The sequence below is a fragment of the Tinamus guttatus genome, unplaced genomic scaffold, assembly GCF_059628265.1.
Source record: "Tinamus guttatus ecotype Peru unplaced genomic scaffold, ASM5962826v1 Tinamus_guttatus_pri_ptg000208l, whole genome shotgun sequence".
NCBI classification, from domain to species: Eukaryota; Metazoa; Chordata; class Aves; order Tinamiformes; family Tinamidae; genus Tinamus; species Tinamus guttatus.
The window spans coordinates 6,001,338-6,022,363 of NW_028288742.1; the positions used below are offsets into that span (position 1 = coordinate 6,001,338).

The following is a 21,026-nucleotide window of genomic DNA, read 5'->3' on the forward strand; positions in this document are numbered from 1 at the left end:
TATCTTCCTGTAGCTGAACAGCATTCATCTTGCTGTGAAACAGCTGTAAAATTTTTCCTTGCATGGAACTGATATTGAAAGCAACTGTCTCTAAAGGCACACTTGCATGTTCTTTGGGGACCTGTGGCAGAGGAGATGAAATGTTGTGCTGGGAGTAGAACTTTATTGCAGTGTACTTATTGAGCTGGCAAGTACTGGATACAGTATTTTTCTCAGGAGAGTTTTAATGCAGCAATTCCTCTATCAATAATTACTACTTTAGCAAATTGTTTTTTGACTTTAATGAATGCACATGATTATTAATGCAGTTGGTCTTTCCAGGGTTTACCATAAAGGCTGTAACAATTCTAACCCATTCCACTGCTGGGAAAGGAGATCTTTCCCTGTAGTCTGATCGGATTTGAGCACTCACTGCTTGGCCACTCACTTGATAAAATGAGACTTCCCATTATTCAGCATTGGCTAGTTTATCCTCCAAAGAGCAGGCCTTCTCAGCAACGGGGAGATTTCATACGTAGGCTTGTGAAAAAGAGGTTAAGCTGTCCCGTGGAGGCAGGAAAGCACTTTTGGTGTCTCTCCTAAGAGACAGCCTTGAGAATCAGTTTGTAAGACAGTTCAAACAAGAGGAAGCTATTTTTTATTCTAGTGCTCTGCAGAGGAACATAGGAGTCCTGTGCCATTGTGCGGGTTTATTCTCACTTTTTGAAAGTTCTGTTCTTGCTTGCTTTTACCACTTACAAATGTTAGAGTCTTGGACTGCAAACCTTGCTGAAACAGGACAGAGACGAGGTGGATGTGGTCAAGTTCAACACTACCTTTAACTGTGAAATTCTTGTTCCAAATCAGAATGCCCTGTGTTACCTGCACATGGAACTTGAGCCCTTTCTTCTGTGCTATGTCTGCTGTCTTGTGCAGAATGGGACAAAGAGAGAAACCTTAGAGCACAGCGTTGAACTAATATCCACTGCAGTAGCCTCAAAACAGCTGCTGCATACCTGCAATGCAATGAGTTTAATAGCTCTGGATGTCTTTCCTGTTTGAAACTGCAGGCTACTAGTAGTGAGGTTGCTTGTAGTTTCTTACCAGCACTAAATGTACCCTGGGATAGCAGAAAATCTGTTGAAAGGAGGGTAAAGAAAGAAATAACCCTTTTGTGAAATAACACTTTTTGTTATTTCTTTTAACAGTCTCACCTTTTGGACGAGAATAAGATGATAGGACTGGAAAGAAGGTAGATAAGCTGATATTTTGGAGCTCGGAGACCACCTGGAGTGCCCTCTCTGCCATATTATCCACTGCCAGCTCTTGACAAAGATGTAGTGACTGCTAAAGCTAGCAGAGCAATTGCTAAGAGGCTGCCTTGCGTGTGGCTGCCCTCATGAGAGTGTCATCACAGGTCCCCCAAAGGAAATGCAGCTTGGGCATTTCCAAGGTGCAGTGTTTGTTGTGCTCAGGAAAGCAAAGCCCTCTACTTCCCCCAAAATGCATCTTGGAGAATGCTGGTGCTCAAACATTCAAAGAAACTTTTGAACAGAAGCCTGGGTTCTGAGGAACAAGGGGCTAGACCCGCTCTCCTCCCTCTCTTAAAGAGTGCAATGTTATTGCATTAAACTGTTTACATATTCTGTTATACTTGAACAGGGTGCTGAACTTGAAGAGGGTGCTAGGAATGAGAGAAGACAAGAGGCTTTTTTTCTTATGAAGACCTTTAATCATCAAGTTTAGTAGTTATAATCATTACCATCAGAATAAAATGCTGGCTTCTGTACGTGACTACAGTGGCTTTATTTAATCCTTCCAAGCAGCGCTTCGGGTGGCGGCAGAACAGCCCGCTCTGGTTCTCTGCACGGCTGGACCGCGTGGTCACAGTTGCTCCACCTTCCTGACGAACTGCCTGATGTCTTGGGCCAGAAGCCTTGGTTCTTCAAAGGCAGCAAAATGCCCCCCACGTGGCATGTAAGTGTAACTAACAATGTTCTTTATGCTCTTCTTTGCCCAGGTGCGTGGTGTATGTGCGAGCTCCTCAGGAAAGGCTGCAATCCCAGTGGGGACGTGTACACCGTACCTGAAAAACATTCATTAACTGCATTTTTTAAAAGGCAGTTCCTGGGGAAAGCCTATGAAATTCTACTGGTGTCTGTAATGGCCACAGTGAGTGGGGGAAGTTTCACTACAGCAACTCGTTTTGTGGCCTGTGCACAGCTGAGGTGCTTCACTTGTGTTTGGGCCTCTTTTTGAGCTTCAAAATTTGTTGTATCTAAATATATGTAAAATAGAGCTGACCTTGTACCCCTTCAGTTGTAATGTTTCAAGCTTTTAAAGTCATCTTGCTTGGTACCTCTATTTTGAACAAAAATGTGTATGTATCTTTTAAAGTATGTTCTCTGTATTGCATTGGCTACAAGCCAGCTTATGTGCATTACAGGTTCAAAAGAAAAGTGACCTTTGACTAGACTTACCAAGATAAGAACCTGATTTTTTTAATGAGGATTAGCTTTGTTGCAAGTGATTTAAATGCTTAAACAGGCAAATGTCCAAACTCAGTTTCTCTTGCAAATCTATCCTGAATCTGCCACTTAGTTACCTCTCAAGAATATTTAAATTCTTGACCATGTTCTCCTTGTAGAAACGCATTGAGGATACGATGGATGATGTCACCCAATAAATCATCACATGGGTCAAGAGTTCGTCTAGAGAGTATTTGCTGTTGAGAGGAAAAAGAAACAAGTGTTGTTGAAAGCTACTTCTCAGTACCCAACAGTGGCTTCATGCACAGAGGTTCTCTTGTTTTCCACTTATTTCGAGCAGCAAGATAATTTGCAAATGTGTGGCTGGAGCAAAACTGCCTGGTGCTGAAGCAGTACTTGCAGACAGTCTATTGTAATTTAGAACTGCTCCTTGTCATGTGTAATACTTTTGTCTTTAAGAGCCAACTTAAGCTGACAAATCTGTTTTTCCATCTCCTCATTAGTTACCATCACCTTTTCTTTTAAAGAGTCTTCTCATGAAAGAGCATCTGTTTCCTTACCTTTCCAAGCCTCCATTATCCTTTTGAACAAAAGATCTATTAGTCCAGGTAGAGAATTTCTCCAGAATGTATGCAGCAAGCCCCACAGGGGAGTCATTCAATCCGCAACCTAATTCCAGAGATAAACAGGACAATTCTTGTACTTGCAAGGCCTTGCAGTACTTCAGTTAAAGCAAAACTGGACTTGTAAGAGTCCTTCAAAGTTTTTCATTGATTGCTAAGCAAAGAGTTTGTTTTATTAGTTCTGCTGTAACTACTTTTCTTCACAAATTTGCCCTAAATGAGCTGAGGCTGTAACTGACAGCACTCCCAACTTGGCTAGTTTCTGTCCCAAAGAGCTTAGGAGTTAAGCAAGTCCCGTCAGGTTCCTGGTGATGCACGGAAGAAGCACCACGTATAAGTGTTAAACACTAAAATGATTTCAAATAAACTCTTTGAGAGCACCGTTCTGGTTAGGATGGATAACCAGGCCCTTGAGTGCTGTTTCATCACCTTCTGTTTTTGACGGTGAAAAGGGCTGTGCGGCAGATACCTCTGCATGCTGTCGAGGAGCATTAGAGCAGACATAAACCTAGCATGTATGTAGGGTATCACCCATGTGTTCTTAACTAAAAACCAGATAGTAATTGGCTCGATAGTGATAGAGACTTGTCTTGGGAAAAGTGCAGTACCTGTGTGCTGTAGTTTTTGTTACAGCACATTATCTCAGGTGTATTTTCATGCCACTTTAGCACTGAGTGGCCTCGTGGAAGACCATGCACAAAAAAGTTATGGTTAATAGTGAACGTGGCTAACCCTTTCCCTGCACTGGCAAGCCCAGAGTGATTTATTATAGGTTCTAAGTTATGTGAAGGCTCTGCCTGGCTGTAGGTCAAGCTAAAACACGTTATCTAGTGCATGACCCACCAGCAATAAACCTTTTCAGATCTTCTGAGGCCCTTGTGTGTGTGTGGGTTTTTTTTTTAATGAGCTTTTCCTCCTCTGTTTAAATTGCTTTGCACTTTCCTGGCATCACTTTTTATTGGCCGTTCTGATCAACTGGTCACTTCTAATCAACTAGATTTTGCAACTCTCTCCAGTTAGCTTTAGATTAAACCATATCCTGCAAGTTTGACAAAATTTTCCCTTAATAGTTAACTTTTATTCTAGAGAAATCCAGATTATGTTGAAATGTCCAGGTCCCAGCAGAGATTTTTGTGATGCTCTCCCTGCACTTAAGTCCGAACACTTATTCCTATGCTTAGATTCTTCTGATGAGTATTCATAGATCCATGATATTAATCCTTTTCTTAAGGCAGTTTAATTCTTTAAGAACTTCTGGAGAGATCTTGATAAAAGAATTGCTTGAAAATCCAGATATGCTACTGCTCTTTGATTCTGCCAGAACTTTGATTTGTGAAACATGATTTCTTTCTACAATACCAGGTTGAATCTTGCCCGTGACATTATTTTTACCAGTGCATCAAGTCTTCGTTCTTTAGAACAGTTCTGCTAGTTTGCCTATCACGGAGACTAGACAGACTGGTCTATATTTTTTCTGCACCTGCCTCCCCTCCACTCTCAGCTCTTAAACTGGTATCTCATTTACCTCCTACTATTCCTTTGCTATTGAGATCAGCCCAAGCAGTGATCTGATCATCAGTTTCCGAGTTATTTTTGAACTTCTCAGGGACTTCCCAGGATGAGGTGCGATTTTTCCTAAGGACTCCACTAGTGCTGCTTCAGGCTGAGACAGCTCCCCTGTCTTTCCTGATGAGGAGTTACTACCCCTACATTTGGTAACTCTTCTGAGATGGTCATATCTTTCTTGAGACCCCTTCTGTATTGACCTCTGCAGCTCCGGCAGGCCTCCTACTTTCCAAGTACTAAGGCTGCATCTGTCTTTCTGCAATTTCACATTGTATTTGTTTATGATTTCTTTTTCTTCTTTTTCACCCACTTTGACTTTTAGAAGTTTTGCTTTCAAGGTACATGCTTTGATTAGGTGGCTTTTTGATGAGCTGTTCTTTTGGCTGAGAAAAGTCATACACCATGTTAAGAGTCTGAAAAGTAATATCTGCAGAATATCTATCATGGGTTCATTACCTGCAGTGTCTGGTTTGGTGGCTTGCAGGTGTAAGTATCCAGATTCTCGCAAAATGTAATAGACGTTCTTCTCGAGAAAAGGGTACATACGTCGAGCATCTTCTCTGGTGAGGCCCACAAGCCATGGTACGTAAGCCCCAATCATCACAGAGATAATCTTCCCCAAACCACGTGCGGAGATGAAGACAAGATTCAGATGAAGCCCTTTCACAGACCTAAAATCAAGTTAATAGAAAGTTAAAAAAAGAGAATTTTTGTTTTCAGATTCTCTAGAATATTATCTGACTGGTGTTTTTTTAGAAGTATTTCACTGAACCAAATACGTTAAATATGTTTGTGTTTTTATTATTAAAAAAAAATAGAAGGAGCTAGAAATAGTACAGTTGGTGCCACCTCCATCCAGCCATGCCATTCATATGAAAATACAAATACTAGAAATACTAGATCACACATGGGAGTGCTGCAAAGCACCACTACAGTCCAGAGCTCTGCTTGCAATCTAACAACATTAGGAGCTTTCCCCCTTGATTTGTTTTCTGACTTAAGCATGGTTGTGGTGCACACTTTTCACTAAATGCTAAGCAGTGGGCTATGATGTGATCTTCCAGGGCAGGTATTATGTTTCTTTTTGGGTCAGCCACTTTCAGCTCCACGTTTCAGACAGGGAAGTGCTGTGATGCTACTGTTCAGGTGCTGAGAAAGCGAGCTCCCTCCCTTCCTATCTCCCAGCAAGTTTTAAATTTCTTAGTCTCTCTCCTTCCTGACTTTGAACAAGGATCGACCTCCTCCACTTTTCAAGTCAGAATGCAAGACAGTTTGCTTTCCAGCTAGTGCAGAAGCCAAATAACAGTGAAATGTAGGGAGCCTGGAATGTGAACCAATATCAATATAAAGAATCTGAGCACAATTGAATGCACAGGGTTGGGAATGTCCCTGGAGGACACAAGGGGAAGAGATGAGAGGGAGGACGGGGGCTCTGCAGACAGAAGACAGGATAAGAGCTGAAGGCAGCTCCTCTGGGCCGACTGCAGTTGCTACTCACTGTGGCAGCATCTGGGCCATGTTTGTAGTAATTTGAGATCCCCAGTCTCCTCCCTGTAGGTAGTACTCCTTGAAGCCCAGCCTTTTCATCAGCTTGTGAAATATCCGAGCAGCTGCTATGGTGTCAAAGCCTGCAGGTAAAGAGAAAAACTGTACAGGAAACCTTCTGTCCTAATGTGTATTTGCTGACCAGAGATTGTGGTCTTGACAGGGGCACGTCAGCGTGCTGCGGAATAATGCCGAGGGCACGGAGCACCCGGCTGTCCTCCCTGCCTCCCTGACTACAGGGAACAAGAGACTGTTTAAATTCATTGGGAAGTGGAGAAGGCAGAAGGTAGACCTGGCTTTTAGCTACTCCTGCTGACCAAATGTCCAGAGCAAACCCCAGAGCGAAGGACACCATGACCTTGCCTGTGTCAGTGCAGGGAGCTAGAGACTGTGTGCTGGAGCTTTTACCTTTTGTGTCTTTTCTGGCTGTAGGAAAGTGCCCTGGGGAAAGGATAACGGCTGTAGAGACTGGCTGGGAGGATGATGGAGTAGGTTGAACCCATCTGTGTGGGGGGCACAAGTCTTCCATTTTCAGAGAGTTTAGCAATTTGCGTAAGGTGAGCTGGGAGTCTTAGTCCCACACCAAGGGCACATCCTGATAATATAAGCTTCTCCATCTCCAGTGTTGAGAGGAGCCAGCCGTTTCCCATCTCACAGCTACAGAGAAGACACCTGTCTTGTATGTATTAGTGAAGAGTTGAGTTCACAGAACGTGAGAAAACCCGGAATCTGCCCTCCTGCGTTCTCAAATGGCTGTGCTCAAGGGTCCACTGGTGGCAGGGGTGCTACTTCAAAACCCTTGTGAGTCCAGGAGAGCCTTTTCATCACTTACCTTTCTGGTGAGGTGCCTCTGAGAAGCCATAGCCCGGGATGGACGGGCAGATGACCTCAAACACGACGTCGTCCTCACCTAGGCCGTGCTGGGCCGGCTCCGTGAGCAGAGGGATGATCTTGTAGAACTCATAGAAGGAGCCGGGCCAGCCGTGCACCATCAACAGGGGATAAACAGTCTGGCCGGGAGGGACGTGGGGAGGCTTCACGTGGATAAAATGGATATCGATCCCTGACAGGAATTCAAAACAGATAAATGAAAGCTCTGATTTCATCTCAGTTTCTTTTCTGGTCCCTGAAGAAGGAAGGTGGAAATATTCTAACTGTTTTTTATAGCAGAAATTATGCCACCAACCACTGAGAAACAGCTGCCTATCTGAAAGGGGATACCGTGCCTCCTACTGTACCCATGTCTGCTCTTTCATATATGAGCAGGGATATGTATCTGAGTCCCAGACATATGGGTCACAAGAGATCATGGATGCCTCTCCTAAGGAAGTGGTTTTATAGAAATAGGTAGAGCTGCTCTTAAATACATAGCATAACCCAGGTACGACTAAGCTTACCTGGCTAAACTAGTGAGGGAGAGGGGGAAAGCACCGAGTGTAAGAGTTTGGGTAAATATGGCAATTTTCAAGGGAGGTTTCAAGGTGGTGGCAGAAGAAAATATCACGAGGACGGGTTCAATGCCAAAGGTACTGTGTTCTGGAGCAGACTGAGTATTATTGCCATTTTTAAATGGTCTTATTCTATACATTGTTATCAACCTATGCTAACAATATTTCATTCATATCATTCAGCTCTATTATGCATTGTGTTATCTTACATATTCTGCTATCTGAAATCACCCCGGCTATCCTCAGTGCATTTCAGAGCCAAGGCTGCCATCTCCAGGACCCACGTGAACTGCAGAGACGCCCTCACCTTCGATGGTGGTTTGGAAATGAGGGTATTTGTTCAGGATCTCCACTTGCTTGCGCCAGTCAAACTGGTTCCTCCAGTAGGCGACCACCTTCTGCAGGTAGTCCGAGTTGAAGCCATAGTGGAAGGCAGCCCCTTCGAGCGGCGGCGTGTAGCGGGCCTGGTCCAGGCGGCGGTGCAGGTCCTGCAGAGAGGAGCACACGCTGCTCTGCGCGGCTGGCCAGGTGCCTGCATGCTCCGAGCACAGGGACATGAGTGCTGGTGGGCAGAGCCTTGCACCTCTGCCGCCTTTTGCTCCATTACCTGATACACTGAGAACCTTGCTAAAGAAGTTGCACGCTCTGCACAGGATCCTCAGTCATTTATGTCATCAATATACTTTTCTATAGGTTACCAGTTTATACAGGGCAGATGGGAGTACTGGGGTCCTACTCTTGCCCTTCTGATAACATGCTAACTAGGCTTGTTGTTGCAAGGGAGCTCTCTGGCACTGCTGGATGGGAAGAGAGTAAGAAGTGGTTGTCAAAGAGTGGGTATTTCTGCAGCTCAGTCCCAGCTGGCTGAGCTGCCTAATGCTAGTTGGCTGGAGACAGAGATGCTGTGACTCAGTAAGGCTGTATATCTCTACCCTTCCAGGCCTTCCCTCTACTAAAGACCTCTGTGTGCCCCACTGCTCTCCCTAAACCTTCCCACCCTGCTTCACCATCCTCAGACCCTCTACAAAAGTCTGCTGGTTGAAGTGTGGCCTTCTGTCAGGAGCAGCTCGAGGTTGCACATACGACCTGTGATCTTGGAAACAAGATCTCCAGGACAATATGTAGGATCTGAACCCACAGCTGCTTCATAAATGATGGTTGGGAGTGCATCGTCTTATGGTGGTAGGTAACTATATTCCAGTACGAGTACGGTGGTGATAGCCCCAAGACATCAAGACCTTCAAGAAGTGAGATGGAGGTGGACTGGCTCCACCTTGCAGCTTTCTGCCCCTCTCCACATCCCGGCCATGGGTACCTGGATTTCTTTGTCAGATGTTTCAATCTGGAAGGGCCGTATTCTTTCATCTTCTTTCAGTTTTTTTTCGCCTGCGCCCCACCATCCATCACCCATTTCAAGAGTCTTGATCTTGCGTCTAGACATCAGCCAACAAACCAGCATCCCTCCAACCCCCAGGGCAGCTGCAGGGACCAGGACTCCATTCTTCTGAGAATATTCAAAAGACCTGTGGAGGTGTAAAATTGTAAAATTCAACTATGAAAGTGTTGGGGTATTGGGACTATGTGGAGACCTGTATTCACCCTGGTTGGACTGAGCAGTAAGGAATGGCCAGAAACTCCAAGGAATCAACAAGGGCTGGGGATTGTTGTTACTTTTGAAGATTTGGGGCAGGCGCCCCTCCCAAAAGAACAGTTCCACAAACTCTCACAGTAACATCCCCAAAGCCTCAAGGTTACCTCTAACAGCGCTAATTAGAGGAGCTCCAGTCCATATTGATCATTACTTGTTAATCAAAAGGCTTCCTTAGTCCTCCCCTTGTGAACTAGCAGTCTCCTTCTCTGCAGTGTGTTTGGGGGGAACAGGACTGAACAGGATATTGGCAAAGACTGGGGTGGTAGCAGTTGGAATGCTGCAAGACAAGAAACTGCAAAGCCATAATGGGCTAAGCAGAAAGGGCAGAGAGAAGGGTCCTCAACCTCTGGAGAGAGAGAGGGGTGTGGGGCCTACCCCTCTCAAAGAGCACGTTATACAGAGCTCCCCTACAGATTCAAACATTTTCTAGGGTAACCCTGGATCTTCACCATTGAGGCCTACAGGTGTCAGGTTGTGTTTTTGATGCTCCTGTTTCTTTTTTAGACAATCAAGCTTCAGACTTTCTTCAGGGAAAGAAGCTGATTTTAACATGAAGGACATTTCAAAGCTTTTTAGATGCTCGATCAATCAGTGCCAAATGCACCTTCCCCTCCCTCTGAGCTGTGCGTCAAGCTCTCCAGCTTCCCCCAAGACAAGCCTGTTGCAGGAGGCCGTGAGAGGTCTATAAATGAAGACTTTGTTGTTGTCGTCATGCAGCGTAAGGAAAGGACTATGCTGTGCCTCATTGAGGGGTCTGAAGAAAAGTGGAGGCCTCAGCACAGAGCAGCTACTTCACTCACCTGATCCGGGACAAGACGCTCTCCCTACAAACAGAGAAGAAAAAAGACGATCCTTTCAGCCTGGCAATGTTGAGTGGTACCGATCCCTGGGGACACTGCAAACACTGTTGTCTGCCAGCACTGTGTACTGCACAGCCATGGGATCACAGGCAGTTTAGCCACCTGGGTGCATCTGAAAGTTTGCTTCTACTTTTGGATGAGACAGAATGAGAGGTCCTGGGAGCACCAATCCTGCACAAAAGGAGTGTTTCTTCCCTACATTTTAGCTAGTTAGATTGTTTCCATAACACTCCCTCCTTCAGCACAATGTAGATAGGAGACCCCAAACAATGTCCTTGCAGTGTTTCAACCTGTGAGCAGCTTTGTTACCCCAGCCAAGAAAGCAGCTTATTTTGATCACTGAATTGAGATAGATCTACATGCCTGGCAGGGGACTTTCAAGATCAAGGGTCATTTTGCTGCTGGCCATGCCGTACTGGTGCAAAGGGGCTGATTAGGAGAAGCTCGCAGGACCTTTACCTGTGCAGCGCTTACTGAATTGCCAGGCCTTTGCTATTCCTAACTACTCCTGACTAGATACTTAACTTGAAGCTCTTCTCCCTGGCAAGTAAAACAAAATGTCCTCCTTGGTTCTCTCATAGCCTGACAGACTGTCTTGTTAGAAAAGCACATTCAGAAATCTAGACTCCTTAGGTGCAATGAGGGAAAGTCTTGGTATCTCATGCCACGGAAAGCAGCTAATGCTAGGAGCTGTTTGGTGTCATAATTACGATACCTTGAGACCAAAAAAAAAAAGAAAAAGAAAAAAAAAAAACCTCCCAAAGGACATGAGACTCCATGATGAAAACCCGAGTCTGCTGGTTGTTTTTTCTCACCTAGCAGAGCAGCCAGTGCATGTACTGGAGCACCGGGCAGGAGCTGAGGCCGTTTGGTAACTCGCTGTGGAACAGCTCTGGTGTGGAATGTGAGGATCTGTTTCTTTAAAGCACTCCCAGCTAGGGGAGAACAGGGCTCCCAAGAGCAAACAGTGTCGGCCTCCGCTTCTTTAGAGGCTGGGCAGATTATGCAAGAGGTACTAACACCTCCCTGCACTTGCATCCTAGAGCTTAGCTAAGCAGAGGCACGAAACCTGGCACTATGGCCATCACCCCAGCCTGGAACTGCTGACAAAACAAGCATGTCAGAGAACCAGCTCTCCGAGTGACACCGTCCAGGATAATCTCTTCCACAGTTACGACCGTGAAAAACCAGTCGGATATTCCCAGCACTTTTCGGCGGCCTGTCTCAGCCTGGGTTACCCTGCAGGGCTCTGTCCCACCCCAGCCCTAGAGGTGCCCCGTGCCCCGTCCCCGGCTCCCGGTGCCTTGGGGCTCTCACCAGGCGTTAGGAAGGACCTCCTGCCACATGTCTGCTCCTTCTCCACTCGTGCAGCTCCGAGCAAAGCAGCCTGCTGTCTCCTCTGCCGACTTCCTCTTTGGCTACGCGCTCAGTGACGACCCTGTTAGTGCCACCTATTGCTTACGCGGGTGGTTGCAAATGCAGTTCAGTGAAGTTCAGCAGAGGCAGATGCAAAGTCCTGCGCGGGCAGGGAATAACCCCATACAGCAGTGCAGGCTGGCTGCCAATGGCACAGAAAGACTGCGGTGAGTGCCTTGGGGTCCTCAGGAACAGGGAGATGAACCTGGGTGAACAGTCACCCTTGTGACAAAGGTCACCCGTGTCCCAGGCTGCAGCAACATGAGCGCAGCCAGCAGGCTGGGCAAAGGGATCCTTCCCCTGTGTGTCACATTCATTAAACCGCATCTCGAGTGCCCAGTTCCGGTCTCTCTGGCACAGAAAGACACTGACATACCAGTGCAGGCATCGTGCAGGGCCACCTGGACGTCTGGGACTGCAGCACGTCATGTAGGAGGAGAAATCCAGGCTTGTCCAGCTGCAGAAGATAAGGATGAAGGGCAGAGCTTATTGCTGTCCACAAGGACCCAGTGGGAGGGCACAGTAAGAAAGGATCCAGGCTCCCCTTGGAGGCAGAATGAGGGGCAATGGAGACACACTGCAACAAGGGAAATTCTGAATTATCACTAAAGAGTGCTGGGACACTGGAACAGGGGCCCTGAGAGACTGTGTGTTCTGAATCCTTGGAAATACCCAAAAATCAACAGGAAGGAGGCCACGAGCAATCTGCTCTACCAGGATCTTCTTTGGGCTGGAAGTGGGACAAGTTGCCCTCCAGTTTCAACCTATAGGTTCTGCTGTATCATCTGTTTCTGGTTTACGTGCACCTGTGATTTGCAGCAGCCAAAACCAAAGCAAAACAAAAAGGAAAAGTTAAGTCATTTCACTTTTCATTAAACTCAGTGCTTTGTTTAGCTAGGGGAAGTACATTTCATTTGCCTAACAGTATGTCCAGTCTCACTGGGAGAAGAATTCTCCTTCCTAGGCTACTGCAGCTTCTCTGCTGTGTTTCACTCTCGGAAAATCTACATTTTACAGTCAGAGGAAATGACTGCTGCTTCAGTGCAATGCTCAAAGTGAAGTACCATTACCAGCGAGATCTGTGATGATCAGGTCTTGTACTACTTTGGGTTTATATGTATTCCCAGCACTGTCAGAAGAGCTGTTTGGAAAAAAGAAAAAAGAAAAAAAGAAAAAAAGCTTGTAAATCCTTCATTTGCTCAAAGTTAAAATTATTGCCATGCCATAGTTTTTTCTGGTTATGTCTGCATGGATTACTTAGGTTTAAAGTCCGATTGCCAAAACAAAGCCAATTTTTCCAAGCACTTTGGAAGATGCCAAAGGAAACTGTATTTAGAAGATTACAGCATTAGAAATAGAAGAATTATGTTCCATGTGGAAGGTAGCTGAAAGAAACCTGTAGGGTGCATATTAAGGTGCAATAGCCTGTGATGTCCCTAGGATACAAAGGACACCTTGAGAAAATTATGTTAAGAAATTACTTAGCACTAGAAAAAGGCATAAAGGCTGGTGGAGCTGGATGAAAGTCTGACTTAAATACATAAGACCATACCTATACCAGGAATGCTGGAGAAAGACCAATGAAGTTAATTAAAGTTGCAAAGAAATGAGCAGAGTTACTGCTGTTGAAGAGGCTCCAGAGAATCTGAACAGTTTTAGCTAAGACACAGGAGGAAGTCCCAAGGCTTTGAATGTCCTGGGGCTAAAAGGCAAATGAAAGAATCCTGACAAATCTGAAATAGCTGAGACTCCAGAATCTGGTCTAAAACACGAGTTTTGCCTGCGAGTGCTGGCGGAAAGGAAACCCACTCCTGGGACATTGCTATAAGTTGTCCAGTGGAAAAAAAGATGCATATTCCCTCTCTCTTATAACCTTGAGTGGCCAAAATGCACAACTCCAGGCAGTAACTGCTTGTTGGAGTCAACAGGCTACAGATGATCTGATTTTGATGTATGACCCATAAATGTAGGTATCTCAGGAAAGTTATCTTGAAGGGCAGTTCAGAGCATCTCCCCGCACTGGAGCAGGGCCACTTTTCTTTAAACTCACCCTGAGAGACTTTTATCTAACAGGTCTTAAAAGCTCCCACTGATGAAAGTTTCATGGCCCTGTTGGAGCACTATTAGAAGATTTTCTGCCTCTGTGCCAGTGCTGTGATTTTGCTGGTCCGGGTGCTATTCTGGCATGTAGAAAAAGAAAGGTGACAATGATACTTAATATCCTACATCTCAGTATTGCACCTCTACCTAAGTCTCTCCTTGTTGCCACCTGGCTGTCCCTTTACAGCCTACATCCTTTTTATAAAGTGGTTACATATGTTTCCACTGCATGAAATGCGTATTAATATAGAGCTTCTTTCCTACCTCTGTATCTGCCTTGTTCTTGTCACTAACCAGTTGTCTCATCCTGCAGCAATGATAGAAAATGTGCACATGGAAACATTACCACAATGTATTTTTTCAGATGGAGACTTGCAAGAGGAGCCAAACACAACATAACCTGCCCAGGATCATCTGCACATACTTGTTCAGTGTAAACTGCTGCTGGAGGAAATGACCCAAGGGCCAAGCAGCAGAGGCACTTGCAGCAGTTTCGTAAATATTGGGTGCCCTCTAGTGGCAAAGAGGAGCTCGCAGTGTCCATCTCTCTATATGCATATATATATTATTTTTCTATTTGGTCCCGTTCTATTTTTCTCACTGCATTCTCCTTTGCATATAGCATTAATCCAAGACTCATAAATACTGAAAGCTGAGACCTGAGGAGGGAAGCTGGTGACTTCTTCTTGTGAAACGAGCTAGTGCACAGAAGTAAGAATGGGGCACGAAACCTTTGAGCACAGTTCTTGTAGACTGTGGTGACTTGTGAATGATGAGGTTCTTCCATGAGAGCCTCTCACTGGGGTTTAAGACCCTGGCTGTCATGCTCTGCCCTTCATCTTTCAGCAGGGAGGCCTTGCTGTGTAATGTCCTTTCTGGATGCATGAGTCAGGTTCACTGTCTTAAGACCATGACTAGAGAGCAAACGCTGGGCAGTACTAATGGGTCTTTGTACATAACGTCTCCTGGCTCATCAGCATGCTGGGGATGTGCTGTCTTCTTTTTATTTGGTCAGTGGCTACTACTTGCAAGCTGCTGGCTTGGTAACATTGGCGCAGGCAGCACAATTTCTAAGCAGCTTCAGTTTTCTTGTGCTCCTCGAGGCTCCCACACGACCATACTAGATCCCTCTGTTAACCTTAAGTTTTGAACTCCACTTCCCATCCTTTTTTTTTTTTTTTTTCTTTAAGGAAACTCCTGAGGCTAATGAGGCATTTTCTCACCTGGACTGCAGCCTTGTGTCATCAGCCAGTTGCTCTCACAGCCCAAAGATACTTCAAGATACCAAATCATGCAGAAACTGGGACATGGTCTGAACAACCCAACAGGACCAGGATGGGCAGTTCATGCACACAGACTTATTCTGGTATGTAAGTCATGAAAAAAAAAAATCCCACTGTCCAGAGATTACATGGGAAAAAATAGAGAATTTATCACATATGACTGGCTCCTGAGGCCCTAGGAAGAGCCCTGAGCATGTCTCAACACCCACAATGGACAGGGCAGGTTTTCACCTTCCCTATGTGGCCTCAGGCTATTCAGATGGCTTGCAGGAGATTTGTTCTGCACCAAAATGTATGCCAGGCCTGAATGGCAGTCTCTGTACTCAAGTCTCAATAATTACATCCTGGGAGGAAACACTGAGCTCCTAAGTGCTTCCAAGCTCTTAATTCCCAAATCTTATTAACAAAAAACAGATTGAACATCTGAGAGAAGATCTCATCAACACCTTACCCTTACCTCAACTGGCACCCAACCTATGAGGCCTCTGTGTTACTGGACAGTATTTTATATAAAACTCAGACTGAAAGAGCAATGCACAACATGGAAGGGCCATAAAAAATCTCTTGTATCACTTTTTCCCCCTTCACAAATACTCATTTCTTTATCTTCAAGCCCATCATCACTTACGCAAGCCTCTCCTGCAAGTACCTTCCCCCCACACTGTCTTCTAGTCCTCTGTACTGCACAGTGAACAAAAGTTAGTGTTTTGCAAGCTCGAAACAGCCCCTTCTCTGCTTCCCGTATTCTCAGGAGACCTCCCAAATGTTTCACTGCTACCTCCAGCAAGGACTGGCCCCTTCTGTTGCTCATTAGGAAGCTAAGAGGTTCCTTCAGGCACTTCCCAGTGAAACTTAGCCCATTAAATGAATGGCAGGCAGCATGCTGGGGAGGGGGGGGGAAGTTACACAACAGCTGCTTGGAAGCGGGCACTTTGTTACGTGCGCTGGTTTTAGAGACTCAGCAACATTAAAAACAAACACAACTTTCAGGGTATTTAGGTCATAGATACCCTGGGGCTAATCATGGGGATATTGGTGATGAGAGGCAGGGCAGCAGGCACAGGGAGCTTGTGCTCAGGGCCCAGATGTGCAAACCGTGGCGGCCACTGCGTGAGCCCCCTGCCATGCACACCAGGCTGGGTGCGAGTGTCAGGTTTTTGGGTCTCTCAGATATGTCATGCTGCAGACTAGGAATGTTAATTCTGGAACATAATGTGAGATGCGGCCCTGTTGGGCTGTCATGACATTGCTGTCATTTTGGAAGATGAGTGTCACCAAAGCTTGCAAGCTGCAGCTGGACAGGGGTAATTCTCCAATGAAGGCTGAAAGCATCAAGGCAGAATGTGCTGTTCCCAAGGTTTGTTTCCCAAGCAGATGAATTCTCTGGATATTAAATACCACTGGTTAAATTGACAGAAAAAAAATCTGATAGAGAAGTGAACTCCATACAATCATACAGCTTTAAAACCCTGTTTGGTTTTGTTGTTTGCTGTCTTACAGTCTTGAAAAAGTGCATTGAGTACTTCCCACAACACTTTCCGCACACCTTGCAAAGAAAGCCAGACTCTTAATAGAAAAAAATCATGCAACTGACCAAAGACCCATGAGGGAGGAATCCACAGGATGATATAGCTATAAATATCTCATGGAAAAAAATACCCTGGATGATTTGTTATTGATGTAGTGACAGAAGAGTTGGAGGCAGAAACAAAAGCTAGAGTTGAGGCTAAATCAGTATGGTAAGTGGTCTGTACTCAGTGATTTGTATAGTCTTAAAACAAACCCATAACCATGTTTGGCTGAGGCAGAGAACGGGCCTCCATCCTTCCCAACAGCAATGACCAGTGCTAAGGATCCTGTGAAACTCATTCTTATCAAGGACCAGATCTCAGCTTCCTTCAGTCCTTCTCTAGGGCTCATCTTTAGTCCTTACGCAGGGCAACTCCTGGCCTTGCTTTTGGTGGGCATCAGTGCTCAGAGGCTCTGAGGTAAATGCACTGGGGAGTGATGGGCCGGCTGTCTCTGCAGACGTTGCTCTCTTCTGCTCCATGCTGCAAACCTCCTTAAAGACAGCAACTGTCTAATATAAAGGTCTTAACAGCGAAAAGAGAGAAGCCCAAATTTAAGTGTGCTTTTGTAGAGACATCAGGCAAGCATCAACCTCCCGCAGAGCTCCCATGATTTGTTCCCGCAGAAGGCCCTGCCCGGCTGCCGGAGCCGCGAGTCTCCCCTCGCCGGCCTGGAGGAGCGAGCAAGCAGGAGGAGAGGTGCTTTTCCGGGAGTCAGCCTCGTGGAATTGCCAGGGCACTTCGCTGGAAATTCCAGAAAGCTTTTCTGCACCAACCCTGCGTGCGATTTCCTCCCTCTCTGGGAACTGCATTAGCCATTTGGAAATATTTCCGTGGCCTCCTATCTACACAGTTATTTCTTCCATGTTTTCCTCCGGCTGCCCGTTATTTGTTGTTATGCCTACATTATACAACAACAGCAACAGTAACATGGAGAAACTCTCCAGGTCCAGCGGCGTTAAGGAAATGAAGACTGAATCATCTAAACTTCTAACATAAGAATATGATTTTCATATTTCATTAAAACCAGCTAGTCTGATGAAACTATGAAAGTTTCAGTAAAAAGTATTAACAACACCACAGACATCTTTTCTAAAGAAAAGAGAGCTTTATAAAAGGACCTACAAATGCATCTGGGAAAATAATTAGGTATCGTATCTTAAGACACTGGTTTGATTATGGCAAATATGACTCACTCTATCAACAAGTCTGTAAGTATGATTTTTTTTCTCTCCTTCAGCCTTTCAGCACTCTTGGAAAGACTTATCTAAGCAAAATCACAGCATATGTAACTGCCTGGACCTTCCCAAATGTACAAGGATAAATCCCTTTGCAAGTGGCTATTAAGCAAACTTGGCAACAACAGCATATGGGATGAATCCATGCCAAAGACTAATAAGCAGTTCCACGAGTAGTGGAACTAATGAAGCCTAGTTTCATACATATCTGTGTCTCTTGGACAATGAACTTTTTGATGCGATTATTCTAAGACTTTGTTTTCTCTATGTATGCTTATACAATTCCCCTTGCACTTTGCAAAGCAATCTTTTTTTTTTAATGTGTTAAAAACACATTTCGTAACTATTTTGAAAAACTCTGCCTGCCAAATTTGATTGAAATTGTCAACTAGATTTAAAAAGAAATACTAGAAGGATACACAGAGACATAGCAAATGATTGAAAAAGTGTTAGTTCTGCAGGAAGCAAGGGAAAAAAATAAGATGGAAAAGAAAATATAGGAGAAAGCATTAATTTCTTAGTAGTGTTGAATTAATACTAGTTGCAAGGCATTTCGTGTGATAGCCCTGAGACATGTAGTGGCCAAAGTAGATCCTGTCCAACTCCTTTGATTTCAGTAGCAAAACATTCAATGTCATTAGGGAGACCACAGCTTAGTTTTACACCACACATCCAGGAGGGGACGTGAGAACATGAAGAAGTTAAGAAATTCCAGTGATACGGCCAAAGTTATGTAACATACAGAATGACTGAGAAAAATTTCCGAAGGTCCTAAAATAGGCTTTGCTCCTGCTTCTTTTGAGACTAAAGCATGTTCTGGAATTTGCATTCAGTGGGAGAGGAGGGTCAGTGCAGAATAAGGCAAAACCAACTAAGATGTCATATATTAAATAGGTCAAGAATGTATATATTACCTTAATAAATCCTGAATAAGTCTGGTCTATATCCCTGCCTTGAACTCAGTATCAGGTATGATTAGTTCTTTAACAGCAGGGCAGAGAGTAACAGAAGAGAAATTGAAAATAAAGGGGCACCATAATCAGTGGAACAGCAGAGACTTCGGTAGGAGGGAATGAGTGAACAGAATAGCTTAACTTTGTGAAGAGTTCAGCTGAGACAAATACAATGAACTTCTGACCTTTAACAAAATCTCCTGTGTCTTTCAGAGCACCTTCTGGGATTTTATATGTACTATAATCAAGGAATTGCAGAACTCTTGGTGGAATAAAAATAAAAAAGTAAAATTAATTTTATGACATACATAATTTAGAGACAAAAATGAGAGAAAAATGTGACCAAGACATGTGGCCATAATAATAAAATTATCAGTAGTAAAGCTGGTGATGATGAAAGTCTGTCAGTTCTTATGGCTCTTGTATCTGAACTCACATTCAGCCTGCGAAGGTCGCAGGATGCACACCACCAAGGCACTAGAGCTGCTTCCTGCTGCTTTTCAAGCACAACAGCTTCCACAAGCTGAAAGATATTTCTAAAACCACAAGCAAAGCTAGATATGTCTGGGACTGAGAGCAGACAGTCAGAAAAATCCAATGTAATTCTGAGTTTTGCCTCAAGGCATCACTTGAAACTGCTCTTTCTGCAGTTTGCCTACAATACAAAATTCTGCACAGAAGATACTATATATATTAATATATATTTGCTATACTATACTATATATTTAAAGCTCTGTCATCTCTCTAAACCAGCCACCTGAGGGCAACATCACACACACAATGATACACACAAAGCTGCTATGCCTGGAATATTGTGTTCAGTTCCAGGAATCACATTACCAGAAAAATCGTGACAAACAAGAAAAAACTGAAAGAACGGCAACAAAGATGATTATGAGGCTGGAGCTACTTTGCAGAAAACCATTACAAAAGCAAAATCTAGTTTGCCTAAGGAATGATGGATTAGGAGTAAGTTAATTACCTGCAAATATTTGAAGAGTGAAAATAAATTATTCGGCGTAATAAAGGAAGGTGGAAATGAGGCAAAGAAAGTGTGCCTGGTCTTCCCCCGGTATTTTTTCCTATGTGTGCGATATTAGGCTATAAATTAGAGTGATTAACGTGCTGATTCTCTAGTGAGAGCTCAGGGCCCTATCAAGGTACACACAGCGCAGGCCAGCAATGCAGACGCCCGGCCAAGAAGTGCAACCGCCTACGTGACAGTCAGCACGTGACTAGCGGATAAAGCTACCACATAAGCGTGGGGGGAGGAAGACAGAGTCATCATAAAATAAGCAGTTCTTAGAAAATGAAGTTTCTTCCCCCCATTGAAGATGTCAGACTGCTGGAAAACAAAACAAAACAAAACAAAATAAACAAACCAACCACCACCACCAAAAAAAAAAACCTAAGCTGTCTCCACCACCTACAACTTTCAAAATACCTGTGATCCCAACATGGATCTCTCTCCTTTGGTGGCCCATGACACATTTTTTGGTGTTGCAGAGCTCTGCTGATTTCAGGCCAGGACTATTTCTATACCTTCCCACTCTTTCATAACAACAAAAAAAGAAGTTTCTGCCCTTCCTCAGCCTTGAGAGAGGATGGAGGGATGGAGGTACCTCATGGGACACACTATTTGCATTGACGCTGAAAAAATATTTTTCTGATGGAAAGGGGAAACACTTTGCTTGGTGCAATTTCTAAGCTGGTGCCTAGAGCAGTGGGGCCTGTTGAAGCAAACACTGAAATTAGGGTATTCATGCAAAGTGCCACCTACAAGTTCAGCCCATCCTCAGCGTGGCGGGCAGCCCTCAGGAGCTGCCTAGCAGGTCCCGCGAGAGGTGCCTGTCCCCGTGGCCTCAGGAGATGCTTGTGACGGATGTGACACCTTGCAGTGAGGGGCTGCGAGGGTTCGGAGGGGGCACGGTGGATGCAAGGTTGGGCCACCAGCAGAGCGATGGTGCTGCCCCAGGCTCCTGGGGACAAAGGGCAGATTTAGCAACCTGGGAACTTACATATTTGGTAGGATCTCCCTGTGCCAGCACTGAAGGCAGAGCTGAGCTGCAGAGCTAAAGCTGGAGCACCCGCTGTTGGTGAACATCCATCCTCTGCCTCAGTGAGCATGGCACAAGAATGCAGTGCAGCTCGGCTGCAGACCGCTGTGCAGACAAGGAGCGCGGAGAGCAGCTAGTCCCACGTGGCTTTATCTGCCTGTGTGTTTGGCAGGGTTGGTGGGGAGGGAGATGCTTCAGGAGCTCTTCCTGTGACCAGCCAATGTGGGAAATTTGCCCTCAGTGTTCTCTT

The 21,026-nt window shown here is 45.0% G+C and overlaps 1 protein-coding gene across 1 annotated transcript; it reads right to left on the minus strand.

Moving 5' to 3' along the window:
- Window positions 1-1,776: 1,776 nt before the first annotated feature.
- On the minus strand, window positions 1,777-11,578 carry LOC148594767 (epoxide hydrolase 1-like). Its single transcript, XM_088524215.1, has 10 exons — window positions 11,479-11,578; window positions 10,102-10,125; window positions 8,966-9,173; window positions 7,958-8,138; window positions 7,035-7,265; window positions 6,156-6,285; window positions 5,114-5,328; window positions 3,029-3,137; window positions 2,585-2,704; window positions 1,777-2,065 (listed from the first exon to the last, which is right to left on the minus strand). Exons 1-10 carry the CDS (start codon window positions 11,505-11,507, stop codon window positions 1,864-1,866), a joined length of 1,449 nt encoding a protein of 482 aa, XP_088380341.1. The 5' UTR covers window positions 11,508-11,578; the 3' UTR covers window positions 1,777-1,863.
- Between the last annotated feature and the right edge of the window lie 9,448 nt (window positions 11,579-21,026).